The sequence below is a fragment of the Rissa tridactyla genome, chromosome 9 (genome assembly GCF_028500815.1).
Source record: "Rissa tridactyla isolate bRisTri1 chromosome 9, bRisTri1.patW.cur.20221130, whole genome shotgun sequence".
NCBI lineage: Eukaryota > Metazoa > Chordata > Aves > Charadriiformes > Laridae > Rissa > Rissa tridactyla.
This window is the reverse complement of record NC_071474.1, coordinates 1,111,972-1,139,935: the sequence shown is the minus strand read 5'-3', so window position 1 is coordinate 1,139,935 and position 27,964 is coordinate 1,111,972. Positions and strand designations below refer to the sequence as shown.

The 27,964-nt window shown below is 41.3% G+C and overlaps 1 protein-coding gene across 1 annotated transcript in view; it reads right to left on the bottom strand.

Moving 5' to 3' along the window:
• CTDSPL2 (CTD small phosphatase like 2) overlaps positions 1-27,964 on the bottom strand; it is a 47,083-nt gene that overhangs the window by 10,831 nt on the left and 8,288 nt on the right. Inside the window, exons 2-8 of the mRNA XM_054214951.1 lie at positions 15,076-15,284; positions 11,011-11,149; positions 8,688-8,837; positions 7,998-8,213; positions 7,044-7,122; positions 6,662-6,773; positions 5,686-5,772 (exon numbers count right to left, since the gene is read on the bottom strand). Of these exons, the coding sequence (XP_054070926.1) occupies positions 5,686-5,772; positions 6,662-6,773; positions 7,044-7,122; positions 7,998-8,213; positions 8,688-8,837; positions 11,011-11,149; positions 15,076-15,261 (969 nt within the window). The 5' untranslated portion in view covers positions 15,262-15,284. The remainder of the gene's footprint in view (positions 1-5,685; positions 5,773-6,661; positions 6,774-7,043; positions 7,123-7,997; positions 8,214-8,687; positions 8,838-11,010; positions 11,150-15,075; positions 15,285-27,964) is intronic.

Genomic DNA, 27,964 nt, shown 5'->3' with positions numbered 1-27,964 from the left:
CTTCTAATCACAGTAAATCTTTACCAAGGATGTGTATTACTTGAATTGAATTATATCAAATATAGGTGTGGGCACAACCAAGTGACCAGAGGGGAAGAAAACCACTTTTGGAGGCAGTAAAACCATCTCTCTCCAGTCGGCTGCCCAGAGCGGTTCGGAGAGCCCCGGCCTGTGCCTGACAGGCTTCTGGGCTGCATTGAGCCAAGACAACTACTGCAAAGACAACTTTCTAAATAGAGAGTCGACAAGCGTGTCTTCACACCACGTCTCCCGACGGCACTCAAACCTTTGTGAATGTGACACCTCTTCTTGCCGTAACAAGGCAGTGAAGCTTTTCTTGAAGACTAGACGAGGTGTTTCCCTTACCACAGGAACCAACGCAATGAATGAACTCGGAGCCTGCAGCTGACCAGACGCTACTAACACTCAAACTGTCTGTGACTGTAACGTCTGTGCAAAAGGCTCCTTCGGAAGGTCTGCTCTGTACCCAGCACGCACGGAACGCAGCCAGCAGCCTCCCAGGTTGTAACCCAGAGTTTAAGGGCAGGTAAGTTTCTCTTTGCAAAAGGATTATTCTGTTCATGTCATTCTTCCTAAGTATTTACTTTATTGCAACCTAAATCTTTCTTTTCAAAACCAATAAGTCAGTCACAGAAAAGATACTAATGTTTTCACTGCACACGAGAGAACAGTTGCAAATAACGGTGGGCAGAGGATGGTATTTGGCTCTAAGGTTTCTTCAAGAGCTTGATTTCAAATTAACGAGCCTATTCTGCGCTACGGAAGAAACACAGATGTCATTTCAGAAACGGTCTCTTCAACGCCTCTTCTACAAACTCTCCTGGCAACCCAAGCAGTAAACCAAGGTATCTGTCGGCATAATATAAATAAAACCATCTTCTATGTAATTCGTTGTTCCCCTTAAGTCTGGATTGAATTATATTGGTCACAATGGCCAGTTAAAAGAATTTTAAAAACCATTCCAGTAGATCAGAGAACCATTAGGGCTGCTTGGGTTCCTCAGGTGTGCACACTCCTTGTGGTTTATTGCTCAGTTTGTTTAGCCCGTGGACAACTGCGGCATCTCTGCAAGGTGTTCTCTCAGAGATGGCTGCCAGGCAGTTATAAGGCTGCATCTACCCTAATATCCGTCGTTCTCTAGGGAGTTCACACGTGAATGCAAACAAGAACTCCAGGGAAAATAATTTCTTTGTAGAATATGCATGTCTAATCACAGGTTACACACACAGATAGACAATTTAACGACGACACTGATGGCAGATTCACTGGTCTGTGCTGGTTTGTGACACTGGCACAACATAAGGCAACCACATCGTTACGCCCAGCTAGGACAAGCCGACCCACAACTCCGGGTAACCAAAGGAGAGCAATTAAGTAACCAAATCAGAACAAAACGCATCCATCACTCCAGTGAGTACATCTAACATGAAAGATAATTTTTGAAAATATAGATAGAAGTCTAATAATAATTTTCACCAATTTAATGACTGAAAGTTTGTCAACAGAGACATACGATATCATCTACTTCACAGTGACTTATACTCATAAATGCGTAACGTATATGAAAAGGCCACTCAAAGTTTTTTGGTGGGTTTTTTTTTTGTTTGTTGTTTTTCGCCCCTCCCCAAAACAATCATCAGATCCTGTTATTTCAATGGCAACAAAAATCTGAATGTGCAAAATCAAAATTGTCATTCAACGTCTTCCTTGTTCAAGATATCCAGGACTTTAGTTCTTCAAAGGTGGAATTGGAAGGAAGCATGATTCCTTTCATGCACTGAAAAGCCCCAACAAGAGACATGTGTTCCACTTGTCAAAAGCCCTGAAATTACAGCAGTGGATTTCAGTGTACCTGTAACATATCTCCGCGCCTGATGATTTTACCATCATTTGACAAGGTGAAAACCAGAGCAAGGTTAGCTCAGTTGCTCACGTGAAGCTGCAGGTCCCCACCACACACCCATGGTAGGTGCTCTGCGGCATGGCCAGACCCCGTCCAGCCCGGCTGCACCCACGGACCCGACGCGACCCAGGGCGCAACAGGCACCAGCCCCGGCTGACCTGGCTGCTCCCAGCCCTCCCCGAGACAAGACACACGCGATGCCCGGAGCTGGGTCTCGCTCCAGGCCTGGCAGCAGGCTGGACTTGCCAGGTGAACAAGCCCGACTCATTGCTGACTGTACTGTGCCTTAAGTGACCAAAGACGAAGATCATCTCCTACCAAGACCGAACTGCTGGAAGCATAGCCGGCCATGGCTCTTCAAGGGACAGAAGTGCAATTCTAGAGGTTCTACTCAATTAAAATTAAGCCCTCCCAACCTAAAAGGAGACTTCTTTGTGGATGTTGCCCAAGATCCACTAACGCTTCCTGGCTTTCAGATCCAAAGCTTGATGGCTCTTCTGTTATTTCCGAGACAGAGCGGAGTTCATTAGAAGGGAGACGCAGAACTCACAAGCATTGTTTGCCACGTTCCACCGCAGTAACAAAGTAAAGCATCTAAGTCCTTGCTGGCGACAGCAAGATGGAATACGTGTAACACTATATTCAATAACCTACAACTGACCTACGGAGCTCCAGAACATCTTTCAAGGATCACAAAGATCAAAGGGAATTATTCTGTGATAAATCCGTAAAGACGCATTTCATCTCAAGAACTGAGTGAAAACATCTGCCTTTTGGCTAATGCACAGAAGGTGCCCTTTGAGTGGAAGAGAGGGTGAGGTGATCTCATGTCTGGGACTTGAAGCCAGCAACAGAAACAAAATCTCTTTACCAAAAAAAAAAAAAGATAAATTTCTTCCTAAAATAAGCTGCTTATCTTATTACGTAAAGTAACACAAAGAGTACAAAGTCTAAAGTATACCGTTGAAGAGCTGAACGTTTATTTCTGTTTTCCAGTGAGATGTAAGATAGCGCTTAACAGATACAGAATTTAAGAAAACTTCAGTTTTGCAAAGACTGTATTTTTACTAAGCCCAAAACTTAAACAGTGGCATAATTTAAAGATTTTTTTCAACCAAGAAAACACAGACAGATTCACTGTTTCAAAAGCCTGACGTAAGTAAGCCAGCTGTACCCATTTCACAGATTTTTTAATTTTTTTTTAATTTTTTTTTGAACAGAAATCGGTAAGTGAGTCATCCAAAGGTTTAAAAAAACCTGTATGTCAGTGCTGGAATCGCACGGTAATTTTTAAGTTTGCAGAACACTGCTCTATCCTGAGACATTAGTTAGTTCTTCTCTTCTGCATAACTCCGGGTAAGTTGTGAGAAGTAACTTCCAAGTAACCTGCTTCCTTAGCAAACAAGCCCCCATTCTTAGAAACCTTTCTTTAAAAGCAGACCATCGCTTACTCTCACCGAAACAAGCAACAACAGAGCTGAGTTCCTGGCCGTGAAACTTGTGCTTGACCCACAGGCCAATGGAGTTCAGCTGTATTTTACGACAGACCTTCTAGAAGCCAAGTCAATCTGATTCTTCCTGTTGTAGTGTCCTACAACGGCCACTTCTGGAGCATCTTTTCGCCAAGTGCCTGGTTTATCATCACACTGTTCCTGCACGAGCGCTGGCTTCACGCCTTTGGATGGGCAAGAAAACTGAAATGCTACGAACCCAGCTCACATTTGCAGAATTAGTCAGACTTAATGTGAGAACGGTAAGATGTTCAGCAGGAAAATGAGTACTGAGCTAGGTTCTACTCTTTAAGAAATAATTAATAGGTAATTTTCTCATATTTCTGGAAAACCTACAGGAAAGTGCTACATATTTAGATACTAATGGAAAACATCTTCAGAAATGTCTCTTTCTCATCTAGCATTGTTTTCAGTGGGTTATATTATACAATACTTTATATATAGTAACTTGCTGACTTCTACTTTGCTCAGACAGCTTCTCTGCTGCCAGCTGAAATGACTTTCAACAGGAAATACAGAGATGCGCAATTAATACAGGACTATTCCAGAGGCGATGGTCAAATTGATAAGCAAAAAAAAACATTTTAAATGCTCATAAATAGTTAATCATTGACTAAAAACACGAAGAAGGGTATGAAATACCAACCAACTTCTTTTCAACTTTTATCATAGGAGAAGATTGTCCTTTTGTATATTATACCCTAGTTAAACATGAACTTAATTGTATGCCTAAAATATCTGTCTTGCTTATTGCCTGTTACTTAGTAAGAGGTGACCGTTTTGTCAGTGTCTAGTGCGATATAAAAATCAGCAAAACAGAATATAGTGACCAAGAGAGCGTGCTCAAAGACAGTGGCCGACTTTCTGAAGGCTGCAAGAAGCTGTTGCTCCTTGGCAAATACAGGCCAGACTCTAGAGAGCGCCAAGAGAAAACGTCTCCAGGACCCTCACAGTAACTGTTCTGTATCGAGGGCCACACAGCCCTGTGTACAATGCCCTTAAATAAAGCTTTAGAAGTACTGTAAGTCACTCCTTCCATTGACTTCAATTTCCTAAAGGCAAAATCCCGGTTAGATCTCATCAGCATAAACAATGATTGGAAGGACCACAGTTCCAGGCAGAAAACAGTCAAATCATACTGAGATCTCTTAAGAGGAGGAAGGGAAAAAAGCGAAGCTTTAGTCTTCCTGATTCTGTTAGCAGTGTCAAGAACCTCCAAAGAACTAATTCTAAGGCTCGTTCCAAGTTCAGCCCGGAGGAAACTGTGCGTGGCCATCACCAAATAAGAGATAAGATAAACCCATGTCTAAAAATTATTTCAGCTTCTCAGATTCAAAGGGTTTTAATATGAAACTGCGAAGAAAAACATTTTTAAAATCAGGAAAAATACCTGGACAAGCGTCCTTTTAAGGTGTCTGATGACTGGCTCATTCTCCAAAGATACTAGAGTGGGGTCCCGTATCGTGCGAACTACATGGTGGGGAAGCTGTTGCTACTCCCAGGTACACCACACAAAAGGACCTGAGAACAACAGCCTGGGTCAGTGCAGCATCTTTGGCAGTTGCTGGAAGAGAGTTCCTCCTTCCCGTGCTTCCTCTATGGTACGTCAATGTAAACCACACAACTAACACCACCTCCTAAAGCAGAACAAAACCCTACCAGTCTCCACAAGGCAACCACAAATCACTCCAAGGACCCAGCAGACTCCCTCTGGGGAAAAAGAGGTGGAATTGGCACTGGCAAAGCCTACAGCGAGACCAACGAGCGGACAGAAGCTAGTTCGTGTCAGGTTCCGAAGATGCCTTCTCTACAGAAAGAAAGGATGGAGCAGTGTGGACGGGCTTGCCCTGCCAGGGAAGGAAGTTCAGAGCCCCTGGGAAGCTGCTCCCGGGAGAGGCCGCTGGCTGCAGAGTCAGTGTTCCTGCCTCCGCCTGCCGGCAAGGAGAAAGGCTGCGGCTGGGCCAACGCTGCGCAGACCAGTGGCGCTCTCTCGGCAATGAACGTTTACGACTGGAACCAGTGACCGACGTTACCAGCGCGTGGCGGCAATAATCAGCGCTCCGCAGGATTTCTGATGCAGCACAAGCCACCCCGCAAACCCCGACACCTGCAGTTTATAACCCAAACAGTTGTTCAATGCCAGACAGTTACTTATCTCTCTTTAAACACGATGATAACAAATACACACAGCAAGAACTCGTCTGTTAAACATAATAAAGAGTTATATATTTTTCTATGCACACTAATTACCTGGTAAATGACATCTTGAAAAAGAACTGGAAAAGTGAGTGCAGCATCTTCTAATTCATTTAGACTACAGTGCACTAATGTTTCATCCTAGCAAAAGAAAAATGGTGTAAGAGAAAGAAAAGATTGTGAAAAGAATGCTAAAAATAGAAGTAATTTTCTAGATTTTTATGCTCATTTTAAGGTAGGTTTATTTAGTGTTGAAAATTTATTTTTGTGTAAGTGCTGTCAAGACTGAAGAATTCTAAGAATGAATTATACATTTCATTATTCTTGCAGTGTTTGAAAAATTTCACTTAGAATTGTGTGCTAGGGGCATAATTATAGGAAGATATTTTAATTTTGTAGGCTATTCTGTCATTCAGTTCAAATCTGCATCTGGCCATTTGAATAATCTATCCATTCATACGACCGCTAGAGGACACGCCAACTGATACTGTTCATGATAAAATCATGTTCCTGACATCATTAACAGGGTCTGAAACAACTTTTAAAACAGAGACTAAAAGAAGTTATTATAAAAGACAAATTTATTTTCTGTGAATATTTAAGAAAGTGGATTTGTGCCCTCTAAGAATAAGAATGTTCTAAGAATTAAAAGATTCATTCTTGATCAATCTTGACACAAGCCATACAAAGCTGAATTTTCCTATTCGTTACATCTCATTTTTTTCCACACTGGATACAGGGAAGCTTTATGGGAACAGATAATTCTTTGTTTGAGATGACAGAAATTGTAATGCTTTTTTTTTTAACAGGATGTTAAGTATTCAACAAATACAGCAAGCATTCTATTCCTGTCGCTATTAATGCTCCTTCTTAAACGCAGACTATCTTTAACTAAAAATACTATGAAAACTGTGTAACATTCAACAAGGGCTTTTTGTTTAAAGCAAGCATTGCTAATTTCAGCAACAAACAAAATAAATGAAACACTACATACCCCCTGCTTTTGGTATGTGTTTATAAAGATATTTACCAAGTCTAGAACTAATGAGAATTCTGGTGTGCTTCTTGTTTTCAGTGGAAGAGCTGGCTTCCTGTTAAGTTGTTCTTCTGTTAGTGGCGGAACATGCTTGATGAAATAATATCTGAAAAGAATACAGATTGAGGTGTAGAAACGTACACACACTATTTAACTGGTAATGTTGTAGCCCTAGTTAACATTTCAAATATTTAAGGCTGCACGAGAAATAAGTATTTTAAATTGAAAAAAATCCCACGTCGATATACTTATTTTTTAATTTAAGAGCTTTTGGAATTCATTATCATAATATAAAAATGTTCCAACTCAAAAAATGTTTTCATCCAATACCCAAAATGATCGATTTAATATTTTCAGTACAAACATTAGCACTTACGGATCAAAGACTTCCCAGTCTTCTTCATAGGTGGCTTCCGCGTGAGCTGATGAGTAGCCACTGTCTGGAGATACTGGTGCTAAAATTCAATGAAAATGACCAAAACAAAAAATAAAACAAAAAAACCACAAGAGCTAGTCTTATTAGTGCAGTTTTGAAAAGGGAAAATTTGCACTTTATACACGAGTGCTTCAAACAACAGTGGGGAAAAAAAAAAAAAATCTGCCTTCAGCCCCATGCTCTCCATCTCCATGTTCACCTGAAAGCGCCCGCGCAGCCCCGCAGGAAGCACCTGGGCACCACCAGCCCCTCCGCCAGAGGTCAAACCTGCCTCCTCCACAGCAGGCCTCAGAGCCCACACCGCTACCTATCCACCAACGCTCTGAGGGTCCGGGGAGGATGTGGGTAACTGCTAACAGCGTGATGCTGCCCATCCACAGAGAGGAGAAGCTGAATTTTATGGATATAATTTTTGTCAAAATGAAGATGTATGGTGAGTCTTTTGAAAAAAAAAAAACGTGGAAATTTAATATAGGATCTACATGTTTCTCATTCACCTCACCATGTTGTTCTAATATAAGATACCCAAATGTTGCAAATTTCTCTTTGGTGATAGGCAAGTCTAGGGTGTGCATTTTTAATGGAGGGTAGTGGGGGCGGGAAAGGTTCGATATTAATAAAAATGCCTTTCTTCTGGAATCTTTGTTTTCATTGAAGAAATGTTACGAGGTCAACTGAGTTATACCGGGAATAGATGAGATTGCCAAAACTGTGTCTTTAGTGCATAAAAGAGGTTTGTCTATTAAATATAAACCCCAATATTAATACTGTCTGCATGCCCTAAGCAAATGTGGAATATTCATTTATACAAAACGCAGGTGCTAGGATTTCCCTAAGAGTGCAAATTACATACAGCTTCAATACTTGAGCCCAAGGCAAACATACATTTCTTACCTGTGAGTGGCGGCAGGTCGCGGTCATTTGTTTCCTCCACTTCTTCTAACCCGTTGTTGATGGCAGATCGGACCTGCCCGGCCTGGCTGGTGTAAGCTGCGCCATTGGTTGACGTCGCAGTACTTGTCGTGATCTCATCCACCTGCTCCATGTCAAGCTGTTTGACTATTTCTTCAGCTTCAACAGCTTGTCCTGGAGAATCGGATCCTGATGTTCCTGAATGAAGATGTCGGTACACTCATGGTCAGTATCTTTAACCCGAGTTACCTATCAGAATACTCATCGTTATTATCCGCACACACAGAAGTTTCAGAATAACTGAAGGTGGCTGCAGTTGATTCATGTCACAAAAATAAGAACCAAAATGAAGACCATGACAAATGCCTTTACGTTTGGGACAAGGAAATTAGTATCAGGTTTTGTTTTGGTTTTTTTGTTTGTTTTTTTAAATAAAAGGTACGTCGCTAAATACTTACACCTACGAAATAAAAGCTCTAATGCCTATAAACTTATTGCTTCTTTTATTAATGATCAACCCTTCTAAGAATTAAGGAAGCCTTTTATCTGGTAGTAGTACCTCTTGGTCTGTAAATCAGAATGAAAAGCGGACTGCCACTTGAAACAGCTTTTTCTTAAAAGAAACCCATCATTCTGAGCTTTAACACTACTGGCTTTTTAAATAATACTCACCATTTTTATTTGCTGGTGAAAAAAAATTGAAAACAGGAGAAAATATGGTTCCCAGTAACGTAGTTCGTGGGGGACTGCCAGTGGTAGGATTATCTTCTAATTTTCCATTTTGCTTTACATGTTGGTTTGTCATTTCATAACTTCCAGCTTCTGTAAAAGAAAAGTTATGAAGTATGATGCCATGCCTCTGTTTTCCAGTTACATCCTCTCTTTTATTGTTACCATTTTCACTATAGGAAAGATCCCTCTTGCTCACGGTTCAATTGGGTCAACAAAAAAATTAGCCTACGTACTTAATTAAAAAAAAAAAAAAAAGAAAAAAAAAGAAAAAAAGAACGCGCTAGCAATTTTCTATCAACATAAAAACGAAACGCCAATTTTCAACACCATCTTAAGTTTAACACTTCAGATTAGGAAGCACTCATTTTTTCTAAAAGTATGCTATAGTTTAACAAATAGTAGAAGTTTAAATCCTTTGAATGGGCTTGACGATGGAAGACAGACTGGAAGGCGCCGCGCACCTTTCCCAACAAGCAGCTGTCAGTATCAGTGGGACTCCACTAGATGGAAACAAGAGAAAGAGGCAGCGGAACTCCACTGGCTGAATGTCCAAACTTCACACCATCAAGCCCACAGTTTCTTATTCTCCACATATATACACATGCACACACAGATGCATAAATACAATTATGAAGTAAAATAATTTGTACTTGTTACCACAGGTAATCAAGGACACAGAATTAAATAAATCTTCACATGGCAAACATAACACATAACAATTAAGGTTCTCTATAAATGTGCATTTACAGTAAAGTACATCCTAGAACTAAAAATTGCCATCTCATGGCTGCGATCCAAGACACAGCTCGGAGACTGAACTGAAAGAGAAGTTATTTACTTCACAGGAACAAGTCTTTGAGACGCCTGTCCATATGGAAGTAGCAAATATATTTTGTGCACACGAGCTGAGAACCCTTTTGTCAGCTGAGCCTGATGGAGCGGCACACGGACTTCACACTTCCTAGCGCTTCCATCTAAGAGGGCCGTGCCAGCTGCAGCTCCCTGCCTTCGCAATACGGAGACTCTTACCCAAGAACTTCCCGCCACTGTAACAGCGACATGGGTTCAGTGCGCTCTGTGTGCGCAGCTCACAACACTTGACCTAAGCCAATAGTTTCATCTTTGAGCATTGTCTGCATCACACTATAAGTGGGTGCATCTCCATTCTCTCTCCAGGATGCAAAAATCCCTAATTAACAGTAGCAAATACTGGAAAAAGGGGTTTCTTCTAAAACCATGCTGTTATACAGACACCTGACAACAACCAAACAGGTAAGTCTCTCACACTGTAACCTTTCCATCGCTGAAGTCACCCATTTGGAGCTCTATCCTCTACTTCGCTACCGATTTTGCAAACCTTGTTGGACTCTGAAATCTTTGAGAGCTCTGCCTTGCTGACAAACCTGGCAGAAACCAGACAGTGGATTCCAAAGTTCTTGGGGGAATGGAGAGCGAAGGAACACTGACAGGCAGTACAATCACATTAAGTCTTGTTTCCTTAGAAAAGAAGTCTAAAAAATGTTTTTTTAAAATCAGATTTGGAACCACAGCCGATACTTTAAATGGCATTGACCATTTTATAATGTATTAGAGCTATTCAAAAAGAAACAATTTCCACGGGGAGGTGGTCAAACACCAGGAAAGGGTTGTGGAATCTCCATCCTTAGAGACACACAAAACTTGACTGGACGAGGCTCTGACTCCAAAGCCAGATCTCCCTCCAAGCTGGATCCACATCGCTGTGAGGGCAGCAGGGGGACTGGCCCAGATCACCTTCAGAGGTCCCTCACAATCCACATTTTCCTATGATTCTGTGACAGAAACCTGTCTGTGTTTGACAAATGCTTTCGATGTCTAAGGACACCTGGTTACTTCCACAAAGGTCACGAGTTGGGAAGTCATATTTCACTTTTTTTGTGAGAAAACAGTAGAAGATCTAAATCAAAAAATTATCATTGGCTTTTTAGAATAATACTTAAAAAAAAAAGTTAAATTAGTTCCAAAATAGCTGGTCATGATTACATATCCAAGTTGTTCTTACAAAGATACAACGGATGTGTCCGAGAAGTAATGCTGGAACTGTTGCTTACAGTCTTAGAAATCTTATTTTGCTACTATGAGCTCAGCTTTGCCCTCACTGAAGTCAATCACAACACCCTTAATAACCTCCGCCACTGACGAGATGTCCTATATTAGTTAACAGCTGTAAGACTACGGAATCACCATTCAACCGCAGCAATGTAAGATTAGAGTGTTTACAAACCTCCATTCATTTGACTTTTCCGTCGTACTCGAGAGATCTGTTTATTAGGCTTTTCTCCTGTTTGAGGTGTGGATGTAATCAAGTTGTTATCAATATCCCGTTCAATTCTACTTCTTTTTGCAGGATTTTCTCTTTCTTCCTTAAAACAGAAAAGGGGAAAAAGAAACATACTGAATAGTGCCTCTTTTCCCCACTGAATACACCAGAAAACGTTAGCTCTTAGGGAAAGTTTCACAAAAGATCCATCTATTGTTCCAGAGGCAGAACAGGCAACATGTATCTGCCCTGCTGGAATTTTAAACTCATTTAAACTGACACAACTCAAGGTAAATAGCAAAGTACTGGGAAAGAAAACTGTATTTGGAACTTCTGTAGTAGAAAAACAGTCTTTAAGTACTATTTCACTGGATAGCCAATTTATAAGTACTTAATTGCTACGGAGTTGGTGAAACGTAGAGACAAGGCAACTAAAATGATGCGAAACTGGATTTCTTTGCCTGTTAAATATACAGGAAGCAAACTACACAACAATATCCAACGTGAAATTCTCCAGCACGCTCTCTACGTGAAGTGGTTTGCTAAACTGTATGGAACTTGCTGCTATTCAGTCCGTATTAGGCAGCACATGGCAAAACTTGGCTGTTAAAATGCTGTAAGCAAGGACTGCAACCCCAGTCTTCTTACCTTTAGGTAAATGCCTGCTCTCCCCTATGGCACTTAGACGAATGATATAGAACCAAACATTTTGCATATTTTCTGTGCATGAGTATATATGTAGGAAACATTTAAGACAGGTTTCTTCACCTTTTTCCCCAAAGCACCTACTACAACTTAATAAAATGGCAATCTGAAATCTAAAGCATGACCATATAAAGTACGCTAAAACGTAAGGTGTGAGACAATGCAAAATAAATTGAATTTAATATCAAAATAAATAGCAAGGCTACAGACCACATCAAAGTTAATTAAAATTTCAATTTTAGAATTACAATATTACCTTTCTGGAGCAGCAGTTTCACATCTTTAAAAAGAAAGGAGAAAAACAGTTTGCGTGCTCCAAAAAAAAAGTAAATAGATGTTCTAGAAAAAGTCATCTGAAGCCCATACTAACAGTACAGTAGCTAAAAAATACTAACAAACATGGAAATGTACTGACATCCTTATCAGAAGACAAGTGAACCACTGATCCCCAAAGCTTCCTACTGGCAATAGCCTTGACCAACAACCTCGGTGAGAACAATCAACTTACTGCCACTTAGAATTAATAGCACCGTATATACCATAAATCCATGTAACGAGAGAAAACGGATGGCTCGCTGAGCTGATAAAAGAACAGAAGGTGTCTCATCTTCTAGGTCATTTGTTCAAATGTTCAACACCAGGGGGAAAATGGGAGAAATTCATTAACTTCTAAAAGCTATCTACTGGCCTTCGTAAAATGAGTTGTGCTCTCATTCTGCTTTACGGAAAACAAGTGTAGAAACATTACAAAAATTACAGTGGCAAGAGGGAATCTGGCTGATGGTATCAGCAGAGGCATAAAGAATTCACTAGATCTGGAGGCCCCTTTCATCCTCCAGGAGAGGAGCTACCATGATGTGGTGGGAAAGCTCACGCTGCTGTGCCTGTATTGTACCAGTTAACAGAATTCAAAGGTGAAATCACATATAAAGTTATTGTGCTATTTGTTTTATACACTGAAAATTTTAGTGCACAGATAGAATTAAATATACCTTTTATATGTATTTATATAATGAACTATTTGAATTCTATGATTCTATTCAATCCAATATAACCTATTCTAACCAATAAATGTGCCGTAGGGAACATGGCAATGCCACACCAACATAAACATTTTGTTTGCTTTTAGGTTGTTTTCAGAAACCACATCTGTATTCGGGAATGGCCTAAACCGAGACTGGAAGTAATGACAACACGTTCGAAGACAACGCAATTTATGACAGTGCCAGAACCCCCAAAATCGAACAAGTTTAGAGGAACTTGCAACAGCAAGTTCTACAATATTTCTGATGTTAACATTTAACAATTTTGACAGTATTTCCTGTAGGCATACGTCTATCAGCTGCTCTGGTATACCAGATTCGCCAGTTTGTAAGTGACAAATGCTGTTGCACACTCCATACTGCTGCTGACTTGCACGGGGACCCTGAGTTCGCAGAAGACCTCGAGATCAGACCTACCACCAGCCGCATTTTAGTCTCTGGTTTCTCTAACGAAAGAGCTATCACGACTGTGCAGGTTTTGTTTGTTTAAGGAACATTTCTAACACAGCATCTTGACCGTATCGGATAAATGACCTATGACTATAATCGAAATTGTCAAGATATACTTGTTGTGGAGACATCTACTGCCATAAATCCATATAACCTCAGTGGGGATTTAGATTTTAGCGTACCCACGAACGAACTACTATGCAAGTTGTACACATACACTATCTCAAAGAGTTATAACGTTTCCGTGGCAACCACAAGACTACTTTGTTAAGTCATTAGCGCTTTGGAAGGTAGCCCAGCAGTATCAGTATCGTGCCATGCTAATGCCACTGGAACCACTCCAAGTCCTGCTACAGGCACAGGAGGGGACATGAAAGGAAAACAGAGAAAAATGTGGACATTTTATATTAAAAAAAACTGTCAAGAAAAAAAAAAGAATGATGTGTAATTCAAAGAGTTGGGAGAGGAAAAGAAGAGGGGAAGAGAGAAAGTTACCAAAACCTTACAGAGACAAAGAAAACCAGACATATTTCCCTTATCTTAAAATTCCAATGTAAAATGTTTTGCTTGGATTTCAGCGTATTCTTGCAGTGGTTTTGCAGCCAAAATGTTGCACTACTGTGCTACGATAGAGATGCTGAATGTAAAATACATTCATTGTCCCACTTAAATGAAAAACAAAACCTAAGCAGATTTAACCACGTATTTTTAACTGAAGTATTTCTTTGCTGGCACCTCAATGCTTCTATGATAGGTAATTAACACATGCCACGAAATACTAAATTTCACTATATTTTTGACAATTTAAGAATATACTGTTACTTTAATTAAAATTATTTTAACTTCATCTTGTTAGAAAATTATCATTTCAACACTTAGTTCAAAAACCAGAAAATACTTCTGAATTCATATCATATTTTTATTTGTCATATAGTTAATTTGGGATATGTTTTAATTTAGTTCTGACTTCTTGGCTACTCTTCTTTAAAATTTACAGCTCCATAATGTCAATATCTGGACTGCTGGGAGTGAATGAAGTTGTTTTTTTTAACTGGCCTCTCTTTACAGAAAAAAACCCACAGGTTTTTGAAGCAATTGCAAGCTTAGATTGAGCCTATCAAAGTAATATATATATAAAAAATATATAAAATGCACCCTCAAAACATACATGCAACAGGTTTTAACATGTGAAGATTAGTAAAATGCATATTTCTGTCAGGATCAAGACTGATAAGATTTAGTGGTTTTGCCCTGACAACATCTGACCTGGATCCACTGAGCGGGGGCAGCCTTCACTGCAGTAACACACAGCAATCCTAGCAATTTCACGATAGTTGAACTCATGGGGTCAGACCTTTATTGACTGATGGACTCCTAAATAATTTTCATTAAAAATGCTAAAAATATTAAGCAAGTTTATGCTTACAGCCTTGCTTTTCTTAGTTGCCAGTACTGGTAATTCCCAAATTCAGAGAATCCTTAAACCAGAAATTTAAAATCCGCTGAATTTATTAGCCAATATTTTCACAAAGAAATACCTAGGTAATAAATCTTGTGATTTATTGGATTGTCTTAAGTACACCTACAATTGACTCCTGTAGGGCTGGAAGGTTGACTTTCTTCTTTTTTTTTTTCTCTTTTTTTTTTCTTTTTTAAAATCTCTGTTACCTGACACATCTATCACAAGTACTTTGCGCCTTCCCATTCTTTACAAGAATGTTTTGCTTCCAGCACATCACATTTATTTATTCTTAACAGAAATGTTTTAAATCAAATTTAACTGAGTATGACCTAACTAAAAAACAAAAGAAGAAACCCACTGCTGGCGTACCTTGGGTGTGCTTCCTTTAATAAACTTTTTGATTGAAGACAACAAGCCGGTTTCATTTTTCTGGGGTTTCCCTCCACCACCAGGTAAGCTCTCCTCCACCTCCGAGTGTTTCCTCTTCGCCCTCAAAGCACGTTGTGTGTGGATTTGATTCGATTGCTGAGAAGCTTTCCGCGTTCTCAGCCTCATTTTCAGGTGTTACACATGTAAAGCTGTAACGGGAAAGAAGCAAGAACGCTTAGTCATTGAAGAAATCACGAATTCAAAAACTTCTGTAACACTGACAGTGTTCTGATGCACTGAGCTTTTACATCCATATGTATGGCTTCATTTAAATCAAAGAGAAGAGCTATTTAAGTTAAAGCATAACATTGGCAGAAGAACAAATGAATATAACCTGGCCACGGATACATCTAACCATTAGATCCATGCGGTTTCTGCGTAACCTCCAATCGGAGTAGTAGGAACAAAAAAATCTACCTGCTTTCAAGATGAAAAGGGTTGTGTGGTGCCTGGTGTCTTCAGCATCAAATGACTAGACTCAGTGACCCAGGCAGTCCTTCCCAGCTCTGTGTTCCTCACAATACTTCATTTTAAGTCTCTACCTTAAATTTGAGATAAGGCATAAATCTAAATTTGTGTCAAGTGTCCACAGAAGAAGAAATCACAAACGGGACTATGCATTCAATATGGGTGAGGATGCAGCAGTCCAACAAAGGAACCTACGACTGATCTTCAACACAACTCTATCTGGGAATAAGATTAGACACAGGAAGACTCATACAAGGGCAACAGTTATTACAGCAGAGTGAAAGGCCATCCCAGAGAATCTGTCCCATTTATCTCCAACCCTCAACTGGACTGCTGCTATAGTCGAATTTGTGCATAGATATAACCGCTTTTCTGAGGGACGTGCCTTCTTCAGTTAACTGAAGCTCATACTTGGGTTAATTTGAACGGGACTACTCATCTGCCTAAAATCACGCACATACCGGATCAGGAGCAGAGAAAAGAAGCAGCAAGAAATCCATCTGAGTTTTAACGCGCAGAAATACTAGTAAGAGAGAAATACGCATCCCCTAGCTGAAGTCATGACAAAAAGCAATTTTTTTTAAAAAGAAAAGCATAGGCTTATCACTATAGGAACCAGTATCTGCCTTTCTGAAGTGCATCTGGCATCGATCTTATTGCTGAATAGACAGAATAAATAATCTATAATGTTTAAAATATAAGTAATGTCACAACAGCTATCTTGTTTAGGAAAAGACAACAGTGGCACAGATATAATTCACAAACATAGAAATACTGTGACCATATTTTTAAAAAACAGTCCAAAAACTGTACACCGCTGAATTTGTTGGCCATCAGGTAAATCTCTATCTCAAATGAAAGAAGAATGAAAAACATAACTACGGACATGATTTTTAGAAGACTTAGCAAAAAAGTACACAACTGGTACTGTGAAGAGTGAAATACTTTAGTTACACATAATACTTGTTTTAACTGCCAGCAAAGATGGACTTTCATTTTTCATACGAACACGTCCAGCGTTTTCCATCAGCAGTTAATACAACTGTTTACAGACAGGAAAAGGACAAGTCAAGATTCTTACATGACTGAAGCAACTACAGCAAAAGTGGGCTGATATTTCAGGTTTAAGGAAAATCAACAGAAACCATAGGCTAAATTTATAAAAACTGGTTCCTTATAATCTTGCGCCCTCTAGTAACAGAAGCATAAAAACTTGAAGTCCATATGAGTACCCCTTCGTTATTAATATTTGCAATAAAATCTGCATTTCATTTAAAAGAATCCACTGCATGTGGAAAAAAGCAATGCAGAGAAATAATGAAAAGAATCCCCAAAGATTTTAATCCAATTTTCTGTTCCTACTCCTTGCCACTAGAAAAATAAAAAGATAAAAATAACATTCTTTTACAAAGATGTAAAATAAATATGCCTCTTATCGGAACTTGCATCTCAACTTTTCTTTCTTACAAACTGCTGCCAGATTAATTTTTTGGGTATGACTTATGGTGAGAAGGATCCACAACAATAGACGTACGCTCCTATTGTACTGCTGTACGAATCAGGAGGACCTCATTACAAAATCGAAGAAATTATCAAGATACCTTAAAACATATAATGTACTTTCACTTCAGAAATATTGAGGAACGCATTATTTTTTTATCAGCGTTGTGTGGATTAAATCCTGTACTTTGAGTTAGTATGACTTACCAAAATCATATTATCCTAGGCGGCTGAAAAAAGAACAATTACATTTAAGGTTCCTCAGTGTTCCTGCATGTGGGAGATGAACTCATTCACAACCCCAGGAGGAAATACAGCCTGAGACAGAAAACGGCCATAAAACTTTTAAACCAAATACTTTGAATATATCAATGTTTCAAGTTAAATAGTTAGCAATTTGTTGGAATGAAGTTAGAGAAAACAACACTGTTTTGCCATGCTAAAAATATTCTTAAAACTCTCCAAGGAGCTCTAGTCCCTCCATGCTTTGAAAAGGGAATTCTATTAGCAATATTATCAACCTGTTTAGGAATTAATTTGGTTGAATTATAACTCTCTGAAATCCCTCAATCTGTGTACTGCACGGAGACACACGTTAGCTCGCAGCCAGCGATCTCTAGGGCAGAGAAGCGAGCAGCGGAGCGCAGACGGCAGAGTCATAAACACTTCAACCAGCCCAGCGTCAGCTGGTTTCCAATGGGCATGCCAGGCTCCCCCACACCTCCCACACCCCAGCCCTGTCCCACCAGGGATGCCCGGCCATTCCTTTCCGAATTCCACGGGTTGAGTGGATTTTTGTTTCCAATCCTTCCTGCCGGGAAGCCCAGCACAGGAGCTGAGCAATGAGGCAGCCTATTCCCACCATGGTCCCTCGGGGACAGGAACCACATTTATGCTGAGAAGTTGAGAAGTGGGAGAAGGGGAATAAAATCAGGATATAGGAGAGAAGGTACGAGAACATGCAATCACCAGAGCAAACTTCTCAAAGGTACTTTAAGACGTGGTACGATGGCATGAGGGAACCAGCGGCTTGCTCCTGCTCCCTCCTCATTTCCTTCCCACACTCATTTCAGAGTTTGTCTCCTCCTCAGAGACCAGGCTGGCAAACCGAGCCAACCAGCGGTTTTGTGCCAGTTCACTCAGTTTATAAACGGCATCAATGGGCATCCAAGTAATGCAACAGAGCAGGCGCTGCAGAGAGAGAACACAGCACTCACTCGAGTGACACAGGTAGACATCCCACAGCCTCCTGAGCCGGGGTATTCTGGAGAGCTGAACAGGACAGAGGTCCCGAGATGGATGGAGAGAAGCGGGGAGTCACTCGTGGCTCCATTCCCAGAGTACTCACTGCGACAGAGTGCAGGCTTCGAAGTGGCCCTGATGTCTTGGGGCAAACAGGTGGGTACCACATCTACGCTTCTTTTAAACCCCTCCAGGATGGCGACTCCACCACTTCCCCGGGCAGCCTGTTCCAATACTTGACAACCCTTTTGGTGAAAAAATTTTTCCTAATATCCATCCTAAACCTCCCCTGGCACAACTTGAGGCCGTTTCCCCTTGTCCCATCGCCTGTTCCCTGGGAAAAGAGCCCGACCCCCCCTGGCTACCCCCTCCTTTCAGGGAGCTGTAGAGAGCGAGAAGGTCTCCCCTCAGCCCCCTTTTCTCCAGGCTGAACACCCCCAGCTCCCTCAGCCGCTCCTCACAGGACTTGTGCTCCAGAACCCTCACCAGCTCCGTCGCCCTTCTCCAGACACGCTCCAGCACCTCAGTGTCTTCCTTGTGGTGAGGGGCCCAAAACTGGACACAGCCCTCGAGGTGGGGCCTCACCAGTGCCGAGTATGGGGGGACAGTCACTGCCCTGGTCCTGCTGGCCACACTATTGCTGACACAGGCCAGGATGCTGTTGGCCTTCTTGGCCACCTGGGCACACTGCTTCAGCCGGCTGTCGACCAGCACCCCCAGGCCCTCTTCCACCAGGCAGCTCTCCAGCCGCTCTGCCCCCACCCTGAGCGCTCATGGGGTTGGTGTGACCCAAGTGCAGGAGCCGGGCACTTGGCCTTGGTGAACCTCTCTCCATTGCCCTCGGCCCATCCATCCAGCCTGTCCAGGTCCCTCTGCAGAGCACAAGAGGAGGATACTCCAACCTGAACACCAAAGCTCAGGCCCCAGCACTGCTGCTCTTAAGCCTTTTCTGTACTGTAACGCTTTTGTGCCCCTCAAAACCGTGCTCTCAAGTTAAGCCAACTACAGAAACTAATTTTCAGTCACCTGTGCTATGAACTCTCTGGAAAGGGTGTATTGCACAGAACTGAAATAGTCAGGACTCTCTAAAATATGTGTGTTGAGTATATAAACATATACACAAATCAGAGTCTTAATTCTCATTTACCCAGTTCAAAAAACTCTGGAAGGTAAGAAGAGAGTTACACTGAACTAATACAAGCTTTTGGTTGACCATAGATAACCATTTACCACAGGGAATTAGGAATTAAGCAAATGAACAGTAAAATATAACGGCATTTGGTATATTCAAAGATGTAAACCACATTCATTAAAGTGTTACTTATATATTTTGAAAAACTGGGAAACATCCTGCAATGTGATTCTGTAAAACAGCAGTCTTTTAAAGTATTCTGGTGAGAAATCTAAGACGACTGTCATGTCCTGGGTAGGAATTAAACAAGACTACACTAAAAACAAACATGTGTAAAAAGGAATTAGACAAAACTGTAAAACATTTGAAAGAAGACTGACACTAGTGAAACTCCAATTTGAGAATGAAAATATTACTTAAAATTTGCTATACTACAAGTTGCCTGATTTTTCTAGAACTGAAACAAATATCAGGCAGACAAAAGACGAACCAATTTAATGTTCGTCAGTGGTGAGTACGTATTTATCCAGCAAGGAACCATTCAACTCATCTGTACACTATTGCCAGAGAGTTCCTTGGCTCATTTCACATCCTGGGTATCAAGCCTCGGGTTATAAATATCTTTAATGGACTTAGCAACGGTTACCTACAATCCTCTCAATGACAGAAGTTTGCTTTCCTAACGCTTGATACATTTGGCAGTGGACAGCTTATACTTGAATTATATTTGTATTTCTTTTCCGAAACAAGCATCAGCCAGACTACAAGACTTAACACACACTCTCAGTCAAAATAATCAAGTCCAAACATGTACGTGAATTTCCTTCCTCAAACGCGGACAACTGGGATTTCACCACACGTGCTGTTGGGCGAGGAGCCCGACTAAGCGACTGTGTAACCGAGTCTCCCGGTCAGCCCCGTTCCGAGGGGACGGACTGATGCTGCTGCCTGGGAGCCAGCGGCCGGACAGTCGCTGCACGTGGGATCGCACGGAACAACCCTGAGCAACTTCTGCGCCTCGATTCTCCTTCCAGCAGATTCTGTCAGGAGCTTGCTGCTCAAAATCCTCTCTCTGTGCAACAGCGGCATTCCTTCACATCGTGAAAGGTTGATTCTGAAGCATCACCGCAACGTCATGAACCCAAAGTCAACTGAATACATTCATAACAAATATACTGAACGTTTAAAGACTCGAGCCACGTTTCTGCACTATATACATGTCACATTTCAAACCCTCAAAAGAGTCTTCTTTCTTGAATTCCTTCTGCATCAACAATAAACCCAGAAAGCAGGGGGAAAGGCAAAAAAAAAGAAAACACTCATTCTTCAAAAGAGAAATACATGGCAAAGAGGGACTAAATGGAATTCTCATTAAACAATTTGTGAGACAGGAAGATAAGAAATAAAGGAGCTATTAAAAAGCAGCAGCTGAAAAAGCTACAGCTGCAATAAATTCCCCGTTTTCCCGAGACCCACCCCCCTAAGTTGTCATGCTCACTACCCTGTAAATACTGTTGTTATTCCATGGCGCAGGTACCGTGTACCTACAGGAAAGAAATTCCTGCGAGTGACTCATATTTCTAAATAAGAACATACCTCCATGAAATCTCCAGTCAGGGGTGATTTATTTTCCCACCACATACGGTACCACTGTTTTATCTATTTTTCCCAAAACTATTAAAAGTAAAATTAGGTGAGGCACATATAATTGCAGGGTTTAAGGCTTTTTGATTCAGGAAAAAGTTTTAAGATGGTAAAAGAACAAGAGTGACGAACAATAGGAAGAGATAACTGACAAGAAAATTTAAAATTATAGCGTTGAACGATTTCTACATTTAATTTGGCACTCTGTAATAACACTGAATTGCCACCACTGAAATCTATATATTCCAAGCCTGAACACCGCAGAGCTCCAGAGGATTAAGACAAGTGAACACACTTCAGGAGCGTAACTCCGTGAGCGACAGGAACACGATAGGTGAGTTTTATTTTTTTTTAATTTTTGTTTGTTTGTTTGTTTTTCTATCTGATCAATTTCTCCAGCATTCCAACCTAACGCCAGGCAGATCAGAGAGATGCTATAAATCCTACGGATCCCACAGGGTACGGTGCTCTGCCCAGGAGCACAGAAGGGGGACGGATGCGCAGCGCTGGAGGGCGTGCGAGCCCGCCCCGCTGCCCTCCCTGGCGCTGGGAGGGACCGGCAGCTTCTCCTAAGAGGCGAGATAGAAAGATTAGAGGAAAGGATGAAACTTGTGTCAGCTATGTTGGGATCCCCAACATCTTTTACGCAACAGAGCTTCTGCTACTATAGATTATCTCAACCTCCTATTGTGCACACAGCCTATGTTGACAGAGTATTTTTTTCTGCTGCCCCAGTACATCTCCCTTCCAAAGGGCCAAAGCCAGACAAAAAGCACTCCCTTCTCTCAGAGGAACCGTGCCCATCCGTTAGTTTTTGCTATCATGGAGTCGATGACCAGCGAGCATGAAAAATTCACACTGCAAAACAAAGTGTACTGAAAAATTTTGTGGAATGTATCTGATCTTAACAACCACAATATCCTTCCTGCATTACTTCCACAGCTTTTCTTGAAACACTTTTTACACAAGTCAAGAAGGCAGCAATTTTTTTTTTTAGATTTTGAGCAAAAGCGTCAATGCATGCTGTTTATGCTGTAGATACAGACGGGTACGTGATCAATGCACGCAAAGCTGTAAACTGTCACCAAATTTAACAGCTGTGATAACTGATGCAGGGGTTTGAACTTGTGAGGTACCAGTGGTGGGGTCAGGGTGCCACCATCAACCAGCTCAGACAACGCAGACCTCACCGCTGAGAAAACCTCTTCATTTCGTTCAAATATTTCTGGACATACAAGCTGGAGCACAGCGGGCAGATCCACAGAAAGAGGAACCAAGAACAAATGTTTTCTTCCATTTCCTTTTAAACAAATAATACCAGTCATATTTTGTCAGCACATTTCACTACTGTGACGTAACCCAGATTTCAAGTATGAAGAAACATCCCAAGGAGAAGCCGTGTCCACTGAGCTGGCTGAAGTCCACTCACATGGTACTAGTGATGCTCTCAAGAAACGTAAGATCTTACTCTAGCGTACAGAGAAGCCTGAGTCCCCATGGGGAACGGGCAAACAGCTGACAAGCCAACGCCTGATGGGGAGAGAGAAATACGGGACAAACGATAGCCCCAGTGAAATGATATACATGTCTGAACTCACAACAAAGTCGAGGAAAATGACTTTATGTAGATAAAGTCTTCCATCCAGACAGGCCCCAAAGCACTTTACAAACTTCAAGGAAATGCTTTTTGTTAGTTCAAAGATGCTGAGACTTTTCCCCCTCAAAGACTCCTGGACTTTCTTTAACCAACTTACTCTCCTTCCCTAGAAAATTACTGCAATTTCATGTTATTCCAGCTGATGTAGCTCATATTTTGCAACATACTCTCTTCTCAAATCTTCGAGTGTGTTTTTCTGCCACGGCTTCTAGAGAGACAACTATTAACTAGGAAACCATGATTCAAAGAAGTTTGGAAGTAGTGCTTGTATAGTGTAGGTAAAAGCAAAATAAAAAGACAATGTTCTATAAAAATAGCAAAACGCACAATATGTACTACTCAAATGTTGGTGCTTGGTTATGAAATCTGGATAAATGTATAAAGAAACCACAAGTTTAATCAAAACAATAGCTAGCAATTATAACTACCAAAGACACAATGCAAATGGCACCTCTAAATTTTCCTTGTTTCATTGAAAGCACCTTTTACTCTCCTCCCTATCTTTCAGGTTACCAAGTCATTTCAATCTAAAATAAAATCATGCTTGAAAACCCTGGGCTTCGGTCCCCTTGTTTTAACAAAGATTCCTCCGTATGACTGCCTTGGGCTCACAGACGTAGTTCTACGCTCCCAAAGCTTAAGCATCTCCCCTAAAAGAGACATATTCTAAGAAAGATTTTGACAAAGAATGAAACCAGCTTTTTATAATTGGCCTTAACAGAAAATAGATTTTCTGTTACTTTATTTTTCTGCTCTAGCAATCATATTTTCAGGCACCATTGTTTTGCCATTGCTTTGCTAGCAAGGCTTTGTTTTGATTATACTATGTGCATTTGGAACCGAAAGTTTATTCCCTCCTGGCCAAGATATTTTTCTCTTTGCGACTGAGGGTACACGCTTGTAATTAATGCAGTCTTTTCAGTTTGGGTCAGACTGCTAACCAACGAAGAAAAATGGAGGGCTGGGTTAACCGTAGAAGACTTAATCTCAGAACAGAACCTGAAAATCTGCTGCTGAAGAAAGATACTATTTACAACCGGTGATGCTGCCAAGAGAAGAATTTACATTAGTCATCTTCAGATACTGCAGAGGTCACCAATAGCTGAGATGTTTTGAAATAAAAGTTTGCAATGCTGGAGTTTTAGAGGAGCGGGTAACAAATTCCACTAGAACCAGTGCAGTTCCTGTTGAGGTTCTGGAACAGCCCAGCTGTCTTCAGACATATTAGGCTCTCTGGACATTTAATCCATGCTGCTGGGCACACAGCGAGCCTATTTTTGGAAGTCATCTCCCTCTTGTTACAACCCGTGGTATAGACAGGTTGCTAAACACTTCCTGAACAGACCTTCCAGGATGTTGTCCAACCACGAAAAAATCCTAATTAGTTACTTCTTTTAATCATTCATCCCATTCATTTTAGGTACCTTTTTAATTAAAAAAAAACAAAAAAAACCAAAAAACCCCACAACAACCCAAACACCCCTACCCGCCCCCGCTCCCCCCCCCAAAAAAAACAACCAAAAAAAAATCAAGATTAATAAGCCCAAGTAAGTCTCTGTTGGACTACAAAAGCCATGGAGTAACTCCTGTGTTTGTTATGAGAAGCCAGTCATTTTTGCAAGGTCTACACAGACCCGAGAGCTGCATTTTGCCTAACTTCACCAGAACACCTCATCTCGCTCTACTTCACCTTACTCTTGCTGAGGGATCAGAACCACAATCGCATATTCCACAGGACTTTGTCAGGTTCCTATCTTTTAAAAGGCTAGACAAGGTTTTTGGCTGCTCCTTCGGCCTTAAAAATAGCAGACTATTTTTATTGTAGTACAAAAACTCTTTAAATGATAATATGATTCTTATTGCCCCAGAAAACATTTTTCCTTGGTGCACTCTACAGCTTCAAAACTTCTAAAATAGTTCAAACTGTCCCCTCTCTACCTTGTAAGGGGCTGCTATTACGCTCTTCTCCCACCTGGCTCTCCTGATTTAAAAATAAAAAAACAGCCAACTCTATTGTTAAAAATGGGGAAAATGCCATCACAGTCAAGATTTTTATCAGTCACTGTCCATACAAATTTTAAACTAAACATTTTCCATTACATATACATGCTGGTTTAAACCTGACTTTTTCATAGCCCATTCTGGCCTATTTCTTCCACAGAAAACTTCATTGTTATAAACTGCCATCTCTGAGATTAATTTGCTGGCTCATGCATGTACCCAAATTAAAACTGGTATGGAAATAAGTGCTAAAGTTTTAGCAGCTTTACTAATTTCTGAATGGTATTATGTTTTTACACATAACCTTAGAACATAACATTAAGACGCTACGCACTTGAACCTCATTCAGTTTCAAAAACTCAACTGAAATGAGTTTCAGGGACCTGTCCGATCCCATCACAACAAGGCTAACTTACACATTTTATTTTCTTTCATTAATTTTTTTACCCCACTTTATTTTGGGTGAAAAATCCTCATGAAAAAACAAACCTCACTGGCTATTCAGTGGCAAGTGATAGGAAGTTCCTGGTCAATATTCCAACAACATAAAGTATAATAAGCACAAGTTGCCAGCAAAAATTTTGTAAGTCAAAACCGATCTGCATACACACTACACACACTATAACATTTCCATCGTTCCTTGATTCTACTCTGAATTTCACTTTTTTATTTCACAAACTAATTGCCTCCAGTTTGATCCAACATATCTCTGCCACTTCAAAATGCGTGAGATGTAATGAAATAATTACTTTATGGCCGTAAAGTAGCAGATATGGCTCTGTAAACAAGCAGGGAATTGCTCTGTGGAGTGAGAAGACAGTGTTTGGCTAGCGCCTGACTTTGGAAAACTTACATTTGAGAAAAAGGAAGGAGCTATAGAACTATTAATGCCAGCATTACTGATGCTGTATGGTACAGGTTGACATTCTTAAGAAAAAACACACAATATCAGCCAGCATTTTAGCATGCCTGGCAACCCAAGAGACTTTCTGAGTCAGAAAAAAGGAAGGCTGCACATCTGTATCGCAGGGTATGGATTCCTATGCTACGCTAGTAAATCCGACTGGAACAGAGCCGGCTAAAGTCCACTCATCTCCACACTCATCCCATAAGTCTGTATCTATAGACTGCAAAACAGTGAAAACTGTAAAAACAAAAAGTGCTGATATCACCTGTGACCTTACATGGTTGTTGGATTTTTCTCCAAATCATTCCCCAGGATGAGAAGCAAACCTGGGGAAAGCCCTTCCATCAGGAATCCCACAGAATAAGAAAGGTCCATGCCATGTTCCAAAGCAATGCAAGTCGTCTTGACAGTGGTTGATTTATTACATTACAAAGCGGTCACATCATAATTTGGGAGAATTTTCCAGATACTGCAGAGACCTAGTTTAACTTAAATACCAAACAAATACTTGGAAGAAAGTTGTTACCTTTGTGCCATAGTGTATACGTGACAATGCACACAACACTGAAGCACTGAAGAAACAATTTAGCAAAACCATGGAACAGTATTCTTGGTATTTATAAATGTTTTAATGAAAATAGAAGGAATGTTTTCTAATTTCCATACCCCCTTCCTCTACATCCCTTCCAGCTCGGCAGGTACTATTTCATCGTGCATTATGACCAGCTACACGCATACGCCAGGCTATAGTTCAGGGATGTTTTCTCCAACAGCAAAATGCATTTGAGGAGCTCTTCATTCCTCTACCAACTATGTCATTTCTGCCTTTCAGCGTGTAGTTGCAAGACGTTAGTTTTTGCCGAGCAGCTGGCGCAGGGAGTTCCAGACTCCCCTTCTCGGGCACAGCTCACTCTCAACCGCGCTGATAGGAGTTTGCTCCGTAACAGCCTCAGCCCATCTAACTGCTCCCCGAGGCGGCTCTGGCACTCAGCTAACCCTCCAGCTAGCCATATTTTTAGGCCAGCTTAGTAAACTGAAATGTTTCAACACAGAATCACAGGAACAAGGGGTGGAATAAAAACATACAACTCCTGGCAGGGGAAAGGACAGCCATAGGAGTAAAGCAGCAAGCCCAGGGCACGGGGTACAAGCACTGTTCCACGATTGTCCCGGTATAACTACCTAACCAAACACAACTGCTCGGCTGGCAGCACGCTCTGGCACAGCCAGTGAGGCTGGCCATGGCACTGCGTTCTCCTGGATGGTGCTCCGGAGCCCAAAGCAGTACACGGGAGAGGGCTGCTCCTGTGCAGGAGGGCAGCAGAGGTCACCCTGCTCTGGAGCAAGAGCGTGTGGCTGGGAGGATGCACCCAGGGTCACACCACTTGCGCTGGAGGCCAGGGAACACACCCTGGCCCCTTTCATTTACTGGCTGGGTGGGACCAGAGCAGTGGGGAGACTCTTCCGAGCTGCTGTGGAACCACAGCCTCAGCTGTGAGTTCAGTATCAGCTGTGAGGCTGGCTTCTTTTTGTTGATGTGATCAGTGAAACTATTTGGGTTTAAAATTTTCCTTTGTTATGTTAACAAAGACCATCCGGTCACAAATTTTTAAAGCAACAGTATTTTATGTCATGGGCTTCATTTGCTTATTGTACTCTTTGAAGGGCTGTATTCTTTAGCATAAACATCGATAAGCTTTTTCTATTACAGTTGATTTTTTAACAGCCTGGTTTCTAGAGAAAATAAAGCTTATGCAATTGCACTGTCCATAACTGTCTGTGTGTCTTGTCAGTGCATTTCTGGTAAATGTGGAACCCACTGACCAATATCAACCCAATTTCACAGAGGGAGAGGAATTTCAAACATACAAAGTTCCTACGAGTTTTCTGAAAATCAAAAGCTAGGTAGGTAAGACAGTAGCACACAAAAGTATACACTTTTAGTATTCCCAATAAGCTAAAGACGGCCCAGTCCTCACCCCACATCCACCCTCACTAGGTACAGACACGCTCCACCTTGTCTCCTCTCATGTCCACCCCAGAAAAAAGGCCACCTCCGCAGCAGAGCTGGGGTAGTCAATGCAGAGCCACGCGTGTCCCTGCCAGCTCAGCCAGCAAACCCAGCGCTGGCTCTTCCCACGACAGGAGGAGAGCTAAGAGGAGGTGGGGATACTTGAAATACTGTGAATGGAGAGTCTGGAGGTGCTACGGGAGATGCGAGGACTGGAAGGCACAAAAGAATACAAGTCTGAAAAAACACCCCTTATCAATTCTGCTG